The 18,849-nt window shown below is 46.3% G+C and overlaps 1 protein-coding gene across 1 annotated transcript in view; it reads right to left on the bottom strand.

The window, feature by feature from the left end:
• plekhd1 (pleckstrin homology domain containing, family D (with coiled-coil domains) member 1) overlaps positions 1-13,324 on the bottom strand; it is a 40,498-nt gene extending 27,174 nt beyond the window's left edge. Inside the window, exon 1 of the mRNA XM_065025936.1 lies at positions 13,093-13,324. Within this exon, the coding sequence (XP_064882008.1) occupies positions 13,093-13,247 (155 nt within the window). The 5' untranslated portion in view covers positions 13,248-13,324. The remainder of the gene's footprint in view (positions 1-13,092) is intronic.
• Between the last annotated feature and the right edge of the window lie 5,525 nt (positions 13,325-18,849).

Raw genomic sequence — 18,849 nt, 5'->3', positions numbered from 1 at the left:
TTGTGACCAGTCTCCCTCGACTCCTATGCTAGAAGGACTGTTGTGACACCTCCTCTGTTGTGACCAGTCTCCCTCGACTCCTATGATAGAAGGACCGTTGTGACACCTCCTCCGTTGTGACACCACCTCCGTTGTGACCAGTCTCCCTCGACTCCTATGACAGAAGTACCATTGCGACCATATAATACCGCTGATCACCATATAATGTCCAGGGTATAACCTAGCCTGGTGGAACCAGCCTGATCACCATATAATGTCCAGGGTATAACCTAGCTCCATGAAACCAGCCTGATCACCATATAATGTCCAGGGTATAACCTAGCCTGGTGGAACCAGCCTGTTCACCATATAATGTCCAGGGTATAACCTAGCCTGGTAGAACCAGCCTGTTCACCATATAATGTCCAGGGTATAACCTAGCCTGGTAGAACCAGTCTGATCACCATATAATGTCCAGGGTATAACCTAGCCTGGTGGAACCAGCCTGATCACCATATAATGTCCAGGGTATAACCTAGCCTGGTGGAACCAGCCTGATCACCATATTATGTCCAGGGTATAACCTAGCCTGGTGGGAACCAGCCTGATCACCATATAATGTCCAGGGTATAACCTAGCTCCATGAAACCAGCCTGATCACCATATAATGTCCAGGGAATAACCTAGCCTGGTGGAACCAGCCTGATCACCATATAATGTCCAGGGTATAACCTAGCCTGGTGGGAACCAGCCTGATCACCATATAATGTCCAGGGTATAACCTAGCCTGGTGGGAACCAGCCTGATCACCATATAATGTCCAGGGTATAACCTAGCCTGGTGGAACCAGCCTGATCCCCATATTATGTCCAGGGTATAACCTAGCCTGGTGGGAACCAGCCTGATCACCATATAATGTCCAGGGTATAACCTAGTCTGGTGTTACCAGCCTGATCACCATATAATGTCCAGGGTATAACCTAGCCTGGTGGAACCAGCCTGATCCCCATATTATGTCCAGGGTATAACCTAGCCTGGTGGGAACCAGCCTGATCACCATATAATGTCCAGGGTATAACCTAGTCTGGTGTTACCAGCCTGATCACCATATAATGTCCAGGGTATAACATAGCCTGAACCAGCCTGGTGGGAACCAGCCTGATCACCATATAATGTCCAGGGTATAACCTAGCCTGGTGGAACCAGCCTGATCACCATATAATGTCCAGGGTATAACCTAGCCTGGTGGGAACCAGCCTGATCACCATATTATGTCCAGGGTATAACCTAGCCTGGTGGGAACCAGCCTGATCACCATATAATGTCCAGGGTATAACCTAGCTCCATGAAACCAGCCTGATCACCATATAATGTCCAGGGTATTACCTAGTCTGGTGTTACCAGCCTGATCACCATATAATGTCCAGGGTATAACCTAGCCTGGTGGGAACCAGCCTGATCACCATATAATGTCCAGGGTATAACCTAGCCTGATGGAAACAGTCTGATCACCATATAATGTCCAGGGTATAACCTAGCCTGGTAGAACCAGTCTGATCACCATATAATGTCCAGGGTATAACCTAGCCTGGTAGAACCAGTCTGATCACCATATAATGTCCAGGGTATAACCTAGCTCCATGAAACCAGCCTGATCACCATATTATGTCCAGGGTATAACCTAGCCTGGTGGGAACCAGCCTGATCACCATATAATGTCCAGGGTATAACCTAGCCTGGTGGAACCAGCCTGGTCACCATATAATGTCCAGGGTTTAACCTAGCCTGGTAGAACCAGTCTGATCACCATATAATGTCCAGGGTATAACCTAGCTCCATGAAACCAGCCTGATCACCATATTATGTCCAGGGTATAACCTAGCTCCATGAAACCAGCCTGATCACCATATTATGTCCAGGGTATAACCTAGCTCCATGAAACCAGCCTGATCACCATATAATGTCCAGGGTATAACCTAGCTCCATGAAACCAGCCTGATCACCATATTATGTCCAGGGTATAACCTAGCTCCATGAAACCAGCCTGATCACCATATTATGTCCAGGGTATAACCTAGCCTGGTGGAACCAGCCTGATCACCATATAATGTCCAGGGTATAACCTAGCTCCATGAAACCAGCCTGATCACCATATTATGTCCAGGGTATTACCTAGTCTGGTGTTACCAGCCTGATCACCATATAATGTCCAGGGTATAACCTAGCCTGATGGAACCAGCCTGATCACCATATAATGTCCAGGGTATAACCTAGCCTGATGGAACCAGCCTGATCAACATATAATGTCCAGGGTATAACCTAGCCTGATGGAACCAGCCTGATCAACATATAATGTCCAGGGTATAACCTAGCCTGGTGGAACCAGCCTGATCACCATATAATGTCCAGGGTATAACCTAGCTCCATGAAACCAGCCTGATCACCATATAATGTCCAGGGTATAACCTAGCCTGGTGGAACCAGCCTGTTCACCATATAATGTCCAGGGTATAACCTAGCCTGGTAGAACCAGCCTGTTCACCATATAATGTCCAGGGTATAACCTAGCCTGGTAGAACCAGTCTGATCACCATATAATGTCCAGGGTATAACCTAGCCTGGTGGAACCAGCCTGATCACCATATAATGTCCAGGGTATAACCTAGCCTGGTGGAACCAGCCTGATCACCATATTATGTCCAGGGTATAACCTAGCCTGGTGGGAACCAGCCTGATCACCATATAATGTCCAGGGTATAACCTAGCTCCATGAAACCAGCCTGATCACCATATAATGTCCAGGGAATAACCTAGCCTGGTGGAACCAGCCTGATCACCATATAATGTCCAGGGTATAACCTAGCCTGGTGGGAACCAGCCTGATCACCATATAATGTCCAGGGTATAACCTAGCCTGGTGGGAACCAGCCTGATCACCATATAATGTCCAGGGTATAACCTAGCCTGGTGGAACCAGCCTGATCCCCATATTATGTCCAGGGTATAACCTAGCCTGGTGGGAACCAGCCTGATCACCATATAATGTCCAGGGTATAACCTAGTCTGGTGTTATCAGCCTGATCACCATATAATGTCCAGGGTATAACCTAGCCTGGTGGAACCAGCCTGATCCCCATATTATGTCCAGGGTATAACCTAGCCTGGTGGGAACCAGCCTGATCACCATATAATGTCCAGGGTATAACCTAGTCTGGTGTTACCAGCCTGATCACCATATAATGTCCAGGGTATAACATAGCCTGGTGGGAACCAGCCTGATCACCATATAATGTCCAGGGTATAACCTAGCCTGGTGGAACCAGCCTGATCACCATATAATGTCCAGGGTATAACCTAGCCTGGTGGGAACCAGCCTGATCACCATATTATGTCCAGGGTATAACCTAGCCTGGTGGGAACCAGCCTGATCACCATATAATGTCCAGGGTATAACCTAGCTCCATGAAACCAGCCTGATCACCATATAATGTCCAGGGTATTACCTAGTCTGGTGTTACCAGCCTGATCACCATATAATGTCCAGGGTATAACCTAGCCTGGTGGGAACCAGCCTGATCACCATATAATGTCCAGGGTATAACCTAGCCTGATGGAACCAGCCTGGTCACCATATAATGTCCAGGGTATAACCTAGCCTGGTAGAACCAGTCTGATCACCATATAATGTCCAGGGTATAACCTAAGCCTGGTAGAACCAGCCTGATCACCATATAATGTGAAACCAGGGTATAACCTAGCTCCATGAAACCAGCCTGATCACCATATTATGTCCAGGGTATACCTACCTGGTGGAACCAGCCTGATCACCATATAATGTCCAGGGTATAACCAGCCTGATCACCATATAATGTCCAGGGTATAACCTAGCCTGGTGGAACCAGCCTGATCACCATATAATGTCCAGGGTATAACCTAGCCATGGAAACCAGCCTGATCACCATATAATGTCCAGGGTATAACCTAGCTCCATGAAACCAGCCTGATCACCATATAATGTCCAGGGTATAACCTAGCTGGAACCAGCCTGATCACCATATAATGTGTATAACCAGCCTGATCACCATATAATGTCCAGGGTATAACCTAGCCTGGTGGAACCAGCCTGATCACCATATAATGTCCAGGGTATAACCTAGCCTGGTGGAACCAGCCTGATCACCATATAATGTCCAGGGTATAACATAGCCTGGTGTCAGGGTATAACCAGCCTGATCACCATATAATGTCCAGGGTATAACCTCAGCCTGGTGGAACCAGCCTGATCACCATATAATGTCCAGGGTATAACCTAGCCTGGTGGAACCAGCCTGATCACCATATAATGTCCAGGGTATAACCTAGCCTGGTGGGAACCAGCCTGATCACCATATAATGTCCAGGGTATAACCTAGCCTGGTGGAACCAGCCTGATCACCATATAATGTCCAGGGTATAACCTAGTCTGGTGGAACCAGCCTGATCACCATATAATGTCCAGGGTATAACCTAGCTCCATGAAACCAGCCTGATCACCATATAATGTCCAGGGTATTACCTAGTCTGGTGTTACCAGCCTGATCACCATATAATGTCCAGGGTATAACCTAGCCTGGTGGGAACCAGCCTGATCACCATATAATGTCCAGGGTATAACCTAGCCTGATGGAAACAGTCTGATCACCATATAATGTCCAGGGTATAACCTAGCCTGGTGGGAACCAACCTGATCACCATATTATGTCCAGGGTATAAACCAGTCTGATCACCATATAATGTCCAGGGTATAACCTAGCCTGGTAGAACCAGTCTGATCACCATATAATGTCCAGGGTATAACCTAGCTCCATGAAACCAGCCTGATCACCATATTATGTCCAGGGTATAACCTAGCCTGGTGGGAACCAGCCTGATCACCATATAATGTCCAGGGTATAACCTAGCCTGGTGGAACCAGCCTGGTCACCATATAATGTCCAGGGTTTAACCTAGCCTGGTAGAACCAGTCTGATCACCATATAATGTCCAGGGTATAACCTAGCTCCATGAAACCAGCCTGATCACCATATAATGTCCAGGGTATAAACCTGGAACCAGCTCCATGAAACCAGCCTGATCACCATATTATGTCCAGGGTATAACCTAGCTCCATGAAACCAGCCTGATCACCATATAATGTCCAGGGTATAACCTGGAAACCAGCCTGATCACCATATTATGTCCAGGGAACCAGCCTGATCACCATATAATGTCCAGGGTATAACCTAGTCTGGTGTTACCAGCCTGATCACCATATAATGTCCAGGGTATAACATAGCCTGGTGGGAACCAGCCTGATCACCATATAATGTCCAGGGTATAACCTAGCCTGGTGGAACCAGCCTGATCACCATATAATGTCCAGGGTATAACCTAGCCTGGTGGGAACCAGCCTGATCACCATATTATGTCCAGGGTATAACCTGGAACCAGCCTGGTGGGAACCAGCCTGATCACCATATAATGTCCAGGGTATAACCTAGCTCCATGAAACCAGCCTGATCACCATATAATGTCCAGGGTATTACCTAGTCTGGTGTTACCAGCCTGATCACCATATAATGTCCAGGGTATAACCTAGCCTGGTGGGAACCAGCCTGATCACCATATAATGTCCAGGGTATAACCTAGCCTGATGGAAACAGTCTGATCACCATATAATGTCCAGGGTATAACCTAGCCTGGTAGAACCAGTCTGATCACCATATAATGTCCAGGGTATAACCTAGCCTGGTAGAACCAGTCTGATCACCATATAATGTCCAGGGTATAACCTAGCTCCATGAAACCAGCCTGATCACCATATTATGTCCAGGGTATAACCTAGCCTGGTGGGAACCAGCCTGATCACCATATAATGTCCAGGGTATAACCTAGCCTGGTGGAACCAGCCTGGTCACCATATAATGTCCAGGGTTTAACCTAGCCTGGTAGAACCAGTCTGATCACCATATAATGTCCAGGGTATAACCTAGCTCCATGAAACCAGCCTGATCACCATATTATGTCCAGGGTATAACCTAGCCTGGTGGAACCAGCCTGGTCACCATATAATGTCCAGGGTATAACCTAGCCTGGTAGAACCAGTCTGATCACCATATAATGTCCAGGGTATAACCTAGCTCCATGAAACCAGCCTGATCACCATATAATGTCCAGGGTATAACCTAGCTCCATGAAACCAGCCTGATCACCATATTATGTCCAGGGTATAACCTAGCTCCATGAAACCAGCCTGATCACCATATTATGTCCAGGGTATAACCTAGCCTGGTGGAACCAGCCTGATCACCATATAATGTCCAGGGTATAACCTAGCTCCATGAAACCAGCCTGATCACCATATTATGTCCAGGGTATTACCTAGTCTGGTGTTACCAGCCTGATCACCATATAATGTCCAGGGTATAACCTAGCCTGATGGAACCAGCCTGATCACCATATAATGTCCAGGGTATAACCTAGCCTGATGGAACCAGCCTGATCAACATATAATGTCCAGGGTATAACCTAGCCTGATGGAACCAGCCTGATCAACATATAATGTCCAGGGTATAACCTAGCCTGGTGGAACCAGCCTGATCACCATATAATGTCCAGGGTATAACCTAGCCTGGTAGAACCAGTCTGATCACCATATTATGTCCAGGGTATAACCTAGCCTGGTAGAACCAGCCTGATCACCATATAATGTCCAGGGTATAACCTAGCTCCATGAAACCAGCCTGATCACCATATAATGTCCAGGGTATAACCTAGCCTGGTGGAACCAGTCTGATCACCATATAATGTCCAGGGTATAACCTAGCCTGGTAGAACCAGCCTGATCACCATATAATGTCCAGGGTATAACCTAGCCTGGTAGAACCAGTCTGATCACCATATAATGTCCAGGGTATAACCTAGCTCCATGAAACCAGCCTGATCACCATATAATGTCCAGGGTATAACCTAGCTCCATGAAACCAGCCTGATCACCATATTATGTCCAGGGTATAACCTAGCTCCATGAAACCAGCCTGATCACCATATTATGTCCAGGGTATAACCTAGCCTGGTGGAACCAGCCTGATCACCATATAATGTCCAGGGTATAACCTAGCTCCATGAAACCAGCCTGATCACCATATTATGTCCAGGGTATTACCTAGTCTGGTGTTACCAGCCTGATCACCATATAATGTCCAGGGTATAACCTAGCCTGATGGAACCAGCCTGATCACCATATAATGTCCAGGGTATAACCTTGCCTGATGGAACCAGCCTGATCAACATATAATGTCCAGGGTATAACCTAGCCTGATGGAACCAGCCTGATCAACATATAATGTCCAGGGTATAACCTAGCCTGGTGGAACCAGCCTGATCACCATATAATGTCCAGGGTATAACCTAGCCTGGTAGAACCAGTCTGATCACCATATTATGTCCAGGGTATAACCTAGCCTGGTAGATCCAGCCTGATCACCATATAATGTCCAGGGTATAACCTAGCTCCATGAAACCAGCCTGATCACCATATAATGTCCAGGGTATAACCTAGCCTGGTGGAACCAGTCTGATCACCATATAATGTCCAGGGTATAACCTAGCCTGGTAGAACCAGCCTGATCACCATATAATGTCCAGGGTAGAACCTAGCCTGATGGAACCAGCCTGATCACTGTGTTCACCATATAATGTCCAGGGTATAACCTAGCCTGGTGGAACCAGCCTGATCACCATATAATGTCCAGGGTATAACCTAGCTCCATGAAACCAGTCTGATCACCATATAATGTCCAGGGTATAACCTAGCTCCATGAAACCAGTCTGATCACCACATAATGTCCAGGGTATAACCTAGTCTGGTGTTACCAGCCTGATCACCATATAATGTCCAGGGTATAACCTAGCCTGATGGAACCAGCCTGATCACCATATAATGTCCAGGGTATAACCTAGCCTGATGGAACCAGCCTGATCACCATATAATGTCCAGGGTATAACCTAGCCTGATGGAACCAGCCTGATCACCATATGGAACCAGCCTGATGCTGTAAATAAACATGTACAGTGCACTCGGAAAGTACTGACCCCTTGACTTTTTCCACATTTTGTTATTTTACAGCCTTATTTTAAAATGGATTAAATAAAATTAAACCCTCAGCAATCTACACACAATACCCCATAATGACAAAGTGAAAACAGGACATTTTTGCACATTTATTTATATATATATATTTTAAATGGATTTCCATAAGTATTCAGACCCTTTGCAATGGCACTCGAAGTTGGCTCAGGTGCATCCGGTTTCCATTGATCATCCTTGAGGTGTTTCTACAACTTGTCCAGCTGTGGTAAATTTAATTGATTGGACATGATTTGGAAAGGCATGTCTATATAAGGTCCCACAGTTGACAGTACATGTCAGAGCAAAAACCAAGCCATGAGGTCGAAGGAATTGTCCGTAGAGCTCAGAAACAGAATTTTGTCCAGGCACAGATCTGGGGAAGGGTACCAAAAAATGTCTGCAGCATTGAAGGTCCCCAAGAACACAGTGGCCTCCATCATTCTTAAATGGAAGAAGTTTGGAACCACCAAGACTCTTCCTAGAGCTGGCTGCCTGGCCAAACTGAGCAATCAGGGGAGAAGGGCCTTGGTCAGAGAGGTGATCAAGAACCCGATGGTCACTCTGACAGAGCTCTGGATTTCCTCTGTGGAGATGGGAGAACCTTCTAGAAGGACAACCATCTCTGCAGCACTCCAACAATCAGGCCTTTATGGTAGAGTGGCCAGACGGAAGCCCCTCTTCAGTAAAAGGCACACAACAGCCTGCTTGGAGTTTACCAAAAGGCACCTAAAGGACTCTCAGACCGTGAGAAACAAGATTCTCTGGTCTGATGAAAGCAAGATTGAACTGGCCTGAATGCCAAGCGTCACATCTGGAGGAAACCTGGCACCATCCCTACGGTGAAGCATGGTGGTGGCAGCATCATGCTGTGGGGATGTTTTTCAGTGGCAGGGACTGGGAGACTAGTCAGGATCAAGGGAAAGATGAACAGAGCAAAGTACAGAGAGATCCTTGATGAAAACCTACTCCAGAGCGCTCAGGACCTCAGACTGTTGCAAAGGTTCACCATCCAACAGGACAACGACCCGAAGCACACAGCCAAGACAACGCAGGAGTGGCTTCGGAGCAAGTCTCTGAATGTCCTTCAGTGGCACAGCCAGAGCCTGGATTTGAACCCGATCCAACATATCTGGAGAGACCTGAAAATATCGATGCAGCAACACCCCCCCAATCCAACCTGACAGAGCTTGACAGGATCTGCAGAGAAGAATGGGAGAAACTCCCCAAATACAGGTGTGCTAAGCTTGTAGCATCAAACCCAAGAAGACTCAAGGCTGTAATCACTGCCAAAGGTGCTTCAACAAAGTACTGAGTAAAGGGTCTGAATACTTACGTAAATGTAATATTTCTGTTTTACATTTTTAATAAACTGAGGGACCTTACAGATAATTGTATGTGTGTGGTCACAGAGATGAGGGACCTTACAGTATATGTGGGGTACAGAGATGAGGGACCTTACAGTATATGTGGGGTACAGAGATGAGGGACCTTACAGATAATTGTATGTGTGGGGTACAGAGATGAGGGACCTTACAGATAATTGTATGTGTGGGGTACAGAGATGAGGGACCTTACAGATAATTGTAAATGTGGGGTACAGAGATGAGGGACCTTACAGTATGTGTGGGGTACAGAGATGAGGGACCTTACAGATAATTGTAAATGTGGGGTACAGAGATGAGGGACCTTACAGATAATTGTAAATGTGGGGTACAGAGATGAGGGACCTTACAGTATGTGTGGGGTACAGAGATGAGGGACCTTACAGATAATTGTAAATGTGGGGTACAGAGATGAGGGACCTTACAGTATGTGTGGGGTACAGAGATGAGGGACCTTACAGATAATTGTATGTGTGGGGTACAGAGATGAGGTACCTAACAGATAATTGTATGTGTGGGGTACAGAGATGAGGTACCTAACAGATAATTGTATGTGTGGGGTACAGAGATGAGGTACCTAACAGATAATTGTAAATGTGGGGTACAGAGATGAGGGACCTTACAGTATGTGTGGGGTACAGAGATGAGGTACCTAACAGATAATTGTATGTGTGGGGTACAGAGATGAGGTACCTAACAGATAATTGTATGTGTGGGGTACAGAGATGAGGTACCTAACAGATAATTGTAAATGTGGGGTACAGAGATGAGGGACCTTACAGTATGTGTGGGGTACAGAGATGAGGGACCTTACAGATAATTGTAAATGTGGGGTACAGAGATGAGGGACCTTACAGATAATTGTAAATGTGGGGTACAGAGATGAGGGACCTTACAGTATGTGTGGGGTACAGAGATGAGGTACCTAACAGATAATTGTATGTGTGGGGTACAGAGATGAGGGACCTTACAGATAATTGTAAATGTGGGGTACAGAGATGAGGGACCTTACAGATAATTGTAAATGTGGGGTACAGAGATCAGGTAGTCATTCAAAAATACTGTTAAACACTCTTATTGGACACACAGTGAGTCCATGCAACTTATTATGTGACTTGTTAAGCACACTCCTGAACTTATTTAGGCTTGACATAACCAAGGGGTTGAATATTTATTGACTCAAGACATTTCAGCTTTTCATGTTTAATGAATTTGTAAAATATTTGATAAAACAGAATTTCAACTTTGACATTATGGGGTATTGTGGGTAGGCCAGTGATGAAAAAAAAAAAAATCTACATTTGATCCATTTTAAATGTAACACAACAAAATGTGTAAAAAGTCAAGGGGTGTGAATACTTTCTGAAGGGAAAGCAGTATCTGCACATCAGCTATGACGTCTTTGTTTAATGACGATACTGCGTGGAATGTTTTATCGATGCGATAGTGCTATTCTGTGTAAGGCTAAGTGGTACGTGGGGATCCAAGGAGAAACAGGACTCGGTTGTTCCGATTGTTGATCATAGATAGCACTTAATGTAGTGCGGGAAAATCATGATGGATCTGAGCCAAGGGTTTGACTGTGAGCTTTTATCATGGCAGACGTAGAGCACAACAGATTATTCTATTTGGGGGAACGAAGACAGTACTGAACTTGGAAGAGGCCGATCCCACAGCAGCCCAGTTGTCAGAGAGTAAATGGAACCATATTGTAGTTACTCCACATATTGTAGTTACTCCACAACACTCCACATATTGTAGTTACTCCACAATACTAACCTGGTTGAACATTACATATTGTAGTTACTCCACAACACTCCAAATATTGTAGTTACTCCACAATACTCCACATATTGTAGTTACTCCACAATACTCCACAACACTCCACATATTGTAGTTACTCCACAATACTCCACATATTGTAGTTACTCCACAATACTCCACAACACTCCACATATTGTAGTTACTCCACAATACTAACCTGGTTGAACATTACATATTGTAGTTACTCCACAACACTCCACATATTGTAGTTACTCCACAATACTCCACATATTGTAGTTACTCCACAATACTCCACATATTGTAGTTACTCCACAACACTCCACATATTGTTGTTACTCCACATATTGTAGTTACTCCACAATACTCCACATATTGTAGTTACTCCACAACACTCCACATATTGTAGTTACTCCACAATACTCCACATATTGTAGTTACTCCACAACACTCCACATATTGTAGTTACTCCACAACACTCCACATATTGTAGTTACTCCACAACACTCCACATATTGTAGTTACTCCACAACACTCCACATATTGTAGTTACTCCACATATTGTAGTTACTCCACAATACTCCACATATTGTAGTTACTCCACAACACTCCACATATTGTAGTTACTCCACATATTGTAGTTACTCCACAACACTCCACATATTGTAGTTACTCCACAACACTCCACATATTGTAGTTACTCCACAACACTCCACATATTGTAGTTACTCCACAATACTAACCTGGTTGAACATTACATATTGTAGTTACTCCACATATTGTAGTTACTCCACAATACTCCACATATTGTAGTTACTCCACAATACTAACCTGGTTGAACATTACATATTGTAGTTACTCCACAACACTCCACATATTGTAGTTACTCCACAATACTAACCTGATTGAACATTATGTCCTGAATACAAAGTGTTATGTTTGGGGCAAATCAAACAAAAACAAATGACTAAATACCACTCTTCATATTTTCAAGCATGGTGGAGGTGGCTGCATCATGTTAAGAGTTTTTTGGGGATGAAAATGCACAGGCCAAATCCTAAGGGAAAACCCAGTTCAGTCTGCTTTCCAACAGACACTGGGAAACAAATGGCTGTCTAGCAATAATCAACAACCAAATTTGACAGAGTTTGAAGAATTTAAAAAAATAATAATTTGCAAATATTGTACCATCCAGGTGTGCAATGTTCTTAGAGACTTATCCAGAAAGACCCACAGCGGTTGTCGCAGCCAAAGGTGATTCTAACATCTATCGAGGGGGATGAACACTTATCTAATCAAGATATATTCGTGTTTTTTAACCTCAGGGACTATGCTGTTGTGTAAAATGCCTTTTTTTAGTACACGATTGAAGTTGTTCATCTGTAAACCAAAAAGTTAACATTGTCATTTTTTCCCCCTTCTATATACACTGCCAGTACTTGTGTCACCATGCCAGGCCCTACCTGCTGCTAGGTAGAAATAACTAGGCAGGCCCTACCTGCTGCTAGGTAGAATTAACTAGACAGGTGATAATGCCCTACCTGCTGCTAGGTAGAATTAACTAGACAGGTGATAATGCCCTACCTGCTGCTAGGTAGAATTAACTAGACAGGTGATAATGCCCTACCTGCTGCTAGGTAGAATTAACTAGACAGGTGATAATGCCCTACCTTGCCGCTAGGTAGAATTAACTAGACAGGTGATAATGCCCTACCTGCTGCTAGGTAGAATTAACTAGACAGGTGATAATGCCCTACCTGCTGCTAGGTAGAATTAACTAGACAGGTGATAATGCCCTACCTGCGGGACCACTTGGCGGAGGACCGTCCGAAGGGTCTCTTCCAGAGCACACCATGCAGCTGCACCTTGGTGCTAATGTCCAGCACTTCAGAGTCTGTCTGATCCATGGACGTCCAGTAGGAGAAGAGAGAGGGTTTGGAGGACGAGGAGAACATCACTAACCCTCCTAACCCTTCCACAGAGGGGCGTGGAGTTGGACAAAATATCAATGGAACAAAAATAGAAATGAGGAACTAGGAAGTACACACACACACACCCAATAACACACACACACACACACACACCCAATAACACACACACACACAGTTGTGGACACGACACACACTCACAGACAAAGTAACACACACATCCTGATACCAAACTCAGCGGGGTGGAATGATCAAGCTGCCAATACATCAGCATCAGCTGGAGGCAGACTACTGGACAGAGAGGAGGGGCAGAGAGGATGAAGAGAGACGGGTGAGGGAGGGCAGGAGAGAGAGTGGGGGAGGGCAAGAGGGAGAGAGAGAGTGGGGGAGGGCAGGAGAGAGAGTGAGGGCAGGAGAGAGAGTGAGGGCAGGAGAGAGAGAGGGGGGCAGGAGAGAGAGAGAGACACAGAGAGAGAGAGAGAGACAGAGAGAGAGAGAGACAGAGAGAGAGAGAGAGAGAGAGACAGAGAGAGAGAGACAGAGAGACAGAGAGAGAGAGAGAGACAGAGAGAGAGAGAGAGAGAGAGAGAGAGAGAGAGAGAGAGAGAGAGCGGCAGAGGCTTTAGAAATTAGTTTTAGTAAATCTGTTGCTAGGTCAATACATCCCTGTCATCTCTCTCTCTCTCTGAGCAGCTTCCTGTAGAGAACAAAGTAGGGCAGGCATGTGTCCCAAATGGCACTATTCTACTGTTGACCATGGCTCGTAGGAGTGTAAACTGATGCACGACAAGAACACGCACACTACTTTCTAGCAAAGAGCATGTTACATAGTAAAATGGAGATGGCGATATGTTATGGGTAAACTTACTGTGGTGTTAAAGATGTATACATCTGAATGGTTATAGCATGTATGCATATTTGGTGTGTGTGTGTGTTTTAATGGACAGGATGTTCAAATCTATATGTCTCTGCAGCCATCCTATATGACCGCTATGGGGATTTGATGATGTTGATGAGGACAAGGCTGGAGATCACTCTGTCATGCTGATTGAGTTTGAATAACAGTGACTGGAAGCTTCAAAAGGAGGGTGGTGCTTGGAATCATTGTTCTTCCTCTGTCAAACATGGTTACCTGCAAGGAAACACGTGCGTCATCACTGCTTTGCACAAAAAGGGCTTCACAGGCAAGGATATTGCTGCCAGTAAGATTGCACCTGAATCAACCATTTATCAGATCATCAAGAACTTCAAGGAGAGCGGTTCAATTGTTGTGAAGAAGGCTTCAGGGCAACAAAGAAAGTCCAGCAAGCGCAAGGACTGTCTCCTAAAGTTGATTCAGCTGTGGGATCGGGGCACCACCAGTACAGAGCTTGCTCAGAAATGGCAGCAGGCAGGTAGTACATCTGCACAGTGAACCAAAGACTTTTGGAGGATGGCCTGGTGTCAAGAAGAGCAGCAAAGAAGCCACTTCTCTCCAGGAAAACCATCAGGGACAGACTGATATTCTGCAAAGGGTACAGGGACTGCTGAGGACTGAGGTAAAGTCATTTTCTCTGATGAATCACCTTTCCGATTGTTTGGGGCATCCGGATAAAAGCTTGTCCGGAGAAGACAAGGTGAGAGCTACCATCGGTCCTGTGTCATGCCAACAGTAAAGCATCCTGAGACCATTCACGTGTGGGGTTGCTTCTCAGCCAAGGGAGTGGGCTCACTCACAATTTTGCCTAAGAACACAGCCATGAATAAAGAATGGTACCAACACATCCTCCGAGAGCAACTTCTCCCAACCATCCAGGAACAGTTTGGTGACGAACAATGCCTTTTCCAGCATGATGGAACACCTTCGCCATAAGGCAAAAGTGATAACTAAGTGGCTCGGGAACAAAACATCAATATTTTGGGTCCATGGCCAGGAAACTCCCCCTTAAAACCAACTTGTTGTCAATTCTTAAAGATGCGGGTAAACAAACAAAAATCCACACATTCTGACAAACTCCAAGAATTGATTATGCATGAATGGGCTGCCAACAGTCAGGATGTGGCCCAGAAGTTAATTGAATGGGCTGCCAACAGTCAGGATGTGGCCCAGAAGTTAATTGAATGGGCTGCCAACAGTCAGGATGTGGCCCAGAAGTTAATTGAATGGGCTGCCATCAGTCAGGATGTGGCCCAGAAGTTAATTGACAGCATGCCAGGGGCGGATTGCAGAGGTCTTGAAAAAGAGGGTCAACACTGCAAATATTGACTCTTTGCATCAACTTCATGTAATTGTCAATAAAAGCCTTTGACACTTATGAAATGCTTGTAATTATACTTCAGTATTCCATAGTAACATCTGACAAAAATATCTAAAGACACTGAAGCATCAAACTTTTGGCCACAACTGTACATACCGTAGGCTTAATGACAGCGGTGGAGAAAGTACCCAACTGTCATACTTGAGTAAAAGTAAAGACACCTTAATAGAAAATGACTCAAGTAAAAGTCACCCAGTAAAATCCTACTTGAGTAAAAGTCTAAAAGCATTTGGTTTAAAATATACTTCAGTATGAAAAGTAAAAAGTATAAACAATTTCAAATTTCGTAACATTTATGGCACCAGAACACATAGGTAGGGCCTGCCTTTCAACCTGCGTGTCCTGGTCGCGTCTGGTGTGGGTGGACTAAATCAACCCGCGTGTCCTGGTCGCGTCTGGTGTGGGTGGACTAAATCAACCCGCGTGTCCTGGTCGCGTCTGGACCAAATCAACCCGCGTGTCCTGGTCGTGTCTGGACCAAATCAACCCGCGTGTCCTGGTCGCGTCTGGACCAAATCAACCCGCGTGTCCTGGTCACATCTGGTGTGGGTGGACTAAATCAACCTGCGTGTCCTGGTCGCGTCTGGACTAAATCAACCCGCGTGTCCTGGTCGCGTCTGGACTAAATCAACCCGCGTGTCCTGGTTGCGTCTGGACTAAATCAACCCGCGTGTCCTGGTCGCGTCTGGTGTGGGTGGACTAAATCAACCCGCGTGTCCTGGTCGCGTCTGGTGTGGGTGGACTAAATCAACCCGCGTGTCCTGGTCGCGTCTGGACCAAATCAACCCGCGTGTCCTGGTCGCGTCTGGTGTGGGTGGACTAAATCAACCTGCGTGTCCTGGTCACGTCTGGTGTGGGTGGACTAAATCAACCCGCGTGTCCTGGTCGCGTCTGGTGTGGGTGGACCAAATCAACCTGGTGTCCTGGTCGCGTCTGGACCAAATCAACCCGCGTGTCCTGGTCGCGTCTGGTGTGGGTGGACTAAATCAACCCGCGTGTCCTGGTCACGTCTGGTGTGGGTGGACTAAATCAACCCGCGTGTCCTGGTCGCGTCTGGTGTGGGTGGACCAAATCAACCTGGTGTCCTGGTCGCGTCTGGTGTGGGTGGACTAAATCAACCCGCGTGTCCTGGTCGCGTCTGGTTTGGTGGACCACACTGCACACTGCCCTAACCCACCTGGACAAGAGGAATACCTATGTGAGAATGCTGTTCATCGACTACAGCTCGGCATTCAACACCATAGTACCCTCCAAGCTCGTCATCAAGCTCGAGACCCTGGGTCTCGACCCCGCCCTGTGCAACTGGGTACTGGACTTCCTGACGGGCCGCCCCCAGGTGGTGAGGGTAGGCAACAACATCTCCTCCCCGCTGATCCTCAACACGGGGGCCCCACAAGGGTGCGTTCTGAGCCCTCTCCTGTACTCTCTGTTCACCCACGACTGCGTGGCCACGCACGCCTCCAACTCAATCATCAAGTTTGCGGACGACACAACAGTGGTAGGCTTGATTACCAACAACGACGAGACGGCCTACAGGGAGGAGGTGAGGGCCCTCGGAGTGTGGTGTCAGGAAAATAACCTCACACTCAACGTCAACAAAACTAAGGAGATGATTGTGGACTTCAGGAAACAGCAGAGGGAACACCCCTATCCACATCGATGGAACAGTAGTGGAGAGGGTAGCAAGTTTTAAGTTCCTCGGCATACACATCACAGACCAACTGAATTGGTCCACTCACACTGACAGCGTCGTGAAGAAGGCGCAGCAGCGCCTCTTCAACCTCAGGAGGCTGAAGAAATTCGGCTTGTCACCAAAAGCACTCACAAACTTCTACAGATGCACAATCGAGAGCATCCTGGCGGGCTGTATCACCGCCTGGTACGGCAACTGCTCCGCCCTCAACCGTAAGGCTCTCCAGAGGGTAGTGAGGTCTGCACAACGCATCACCGGGGGCAAACTACCTGCCCTCCAGGACACCTACACCACCCGATGTTACAGGAAGGCCATAAAGATCATCAAGGACATCAACCACCCGAACCACTGCCTGTTCACCCCGCTATCATCCAGAAGGCGAGGTCAGTACAGGTGCATCAATGCTGGGACCGAGAGACTGAAAAACAGCTTCTATCTCAAGGCCATCAGACTGTTAAACAGCCACCACTAACATTGAGTGGCTGCTGCCAACACACTGACACTGCCACTGACCCAACTCCAGCCACTTTAATAATGGGAATTGATGGGAAATTATGTAAATATATCACTAGCCACTTTAAACAATGCTACCTTATATAATGTTACTTACCCTACATTATTCATCTCATATGCATACGTATATACTGTACTCTATATCATCGACTGCATCCTTATGTAATACATGTATCACTAGCCACTTTAACTATGCCACTTTGTTTACTTTGTCTACATACTCATCTCATATGTATATACTGTACTCGATACCATCTACTGTATGCTGCTCTGTACCATCACTCATTCATATATCCTTATGTACATATTCTTTATCCCCTTACACTGTGTATAAGACAGTAGTTTTGGAATTGTTAGTTAGATTACTTGTTGGTTATCACTGCATTGTCGGAACTAGAAGCACAAGCATTTCGCTACACTCGCATTAACATCTGCTAACCATGTGTATGTGACCATTAACATCTGCTAACCATGTGTATGTGACAAATAAAATTTGATTTGACTAAATCAACCCGCGTGTCCTGGTCGCGTCTGGTGTGGGTGGACTAAATCAACCCGCGTGTCCTGGTCGCGTCTGGACCAAATCAACCCGTGTGTCCTGGTCGCGTCTGGTGTGGGTGGACCAAATCAACCTGTGCACGATGGCAGACGAGCGGTACGGTCAGCACGTAAGGTTTAGTAACCGGGTGGTAGCCTGCTAGTGGATGGCTATTTAGCCTCTCTGTGTTAGTGGTGGCTGTTTAACAGTCTGATGGCCTTGAGATAGAAGCTGTTTTTCAGTCTCTCGGTGTTAGTGGTGGCTGTTTAACAGTCTGATGGCCCTGAGATAGAAGCTGTTCTTCAGTCTCTCGGTCCCAGCTTTGATGCTACTGTACTGACCTCGCCTTTTGGATGATAGCGGGGTGAACAGGCAGTGCCTCGGTGGTTAATGTCCTTGATTATATTTTTGGCCTTCCTGTGACATCGGGTGGTGTAGGTGTCCTGGAGAGCAGGTAGTTTGCCCCCGGTGAAGCATTGGGCAGACCTCACCACCCTTTGGAGAGCCCTGCGTGGCCAGTTGTGGGATAGCTCAGGGGTGGGTTTGATCTGGCAGGTGACCAAACAGTCAGAGTCGGGACACATTGCA

This window comes from Oncorhynchus nerka, linkage group LG12 (genome assembly GCF_034236695.1).
Source record: "Oncorhynchus nerka isolate Pitt River linkage group LG12, Oner_Uvic_2.0, whole genome shotgun sequence".
Lineage (NCBI taxonomy): Eukaryota > Metazoa > Chordata > Actinopteri > Salmoniformes > Salmonidae > Oncorhynchus > Oncorhynchus nerka.
Note: the sequence above shows the minus strand (reverse complement) of the source record. Positions and strands in the feature narration are given on the sequence as shown.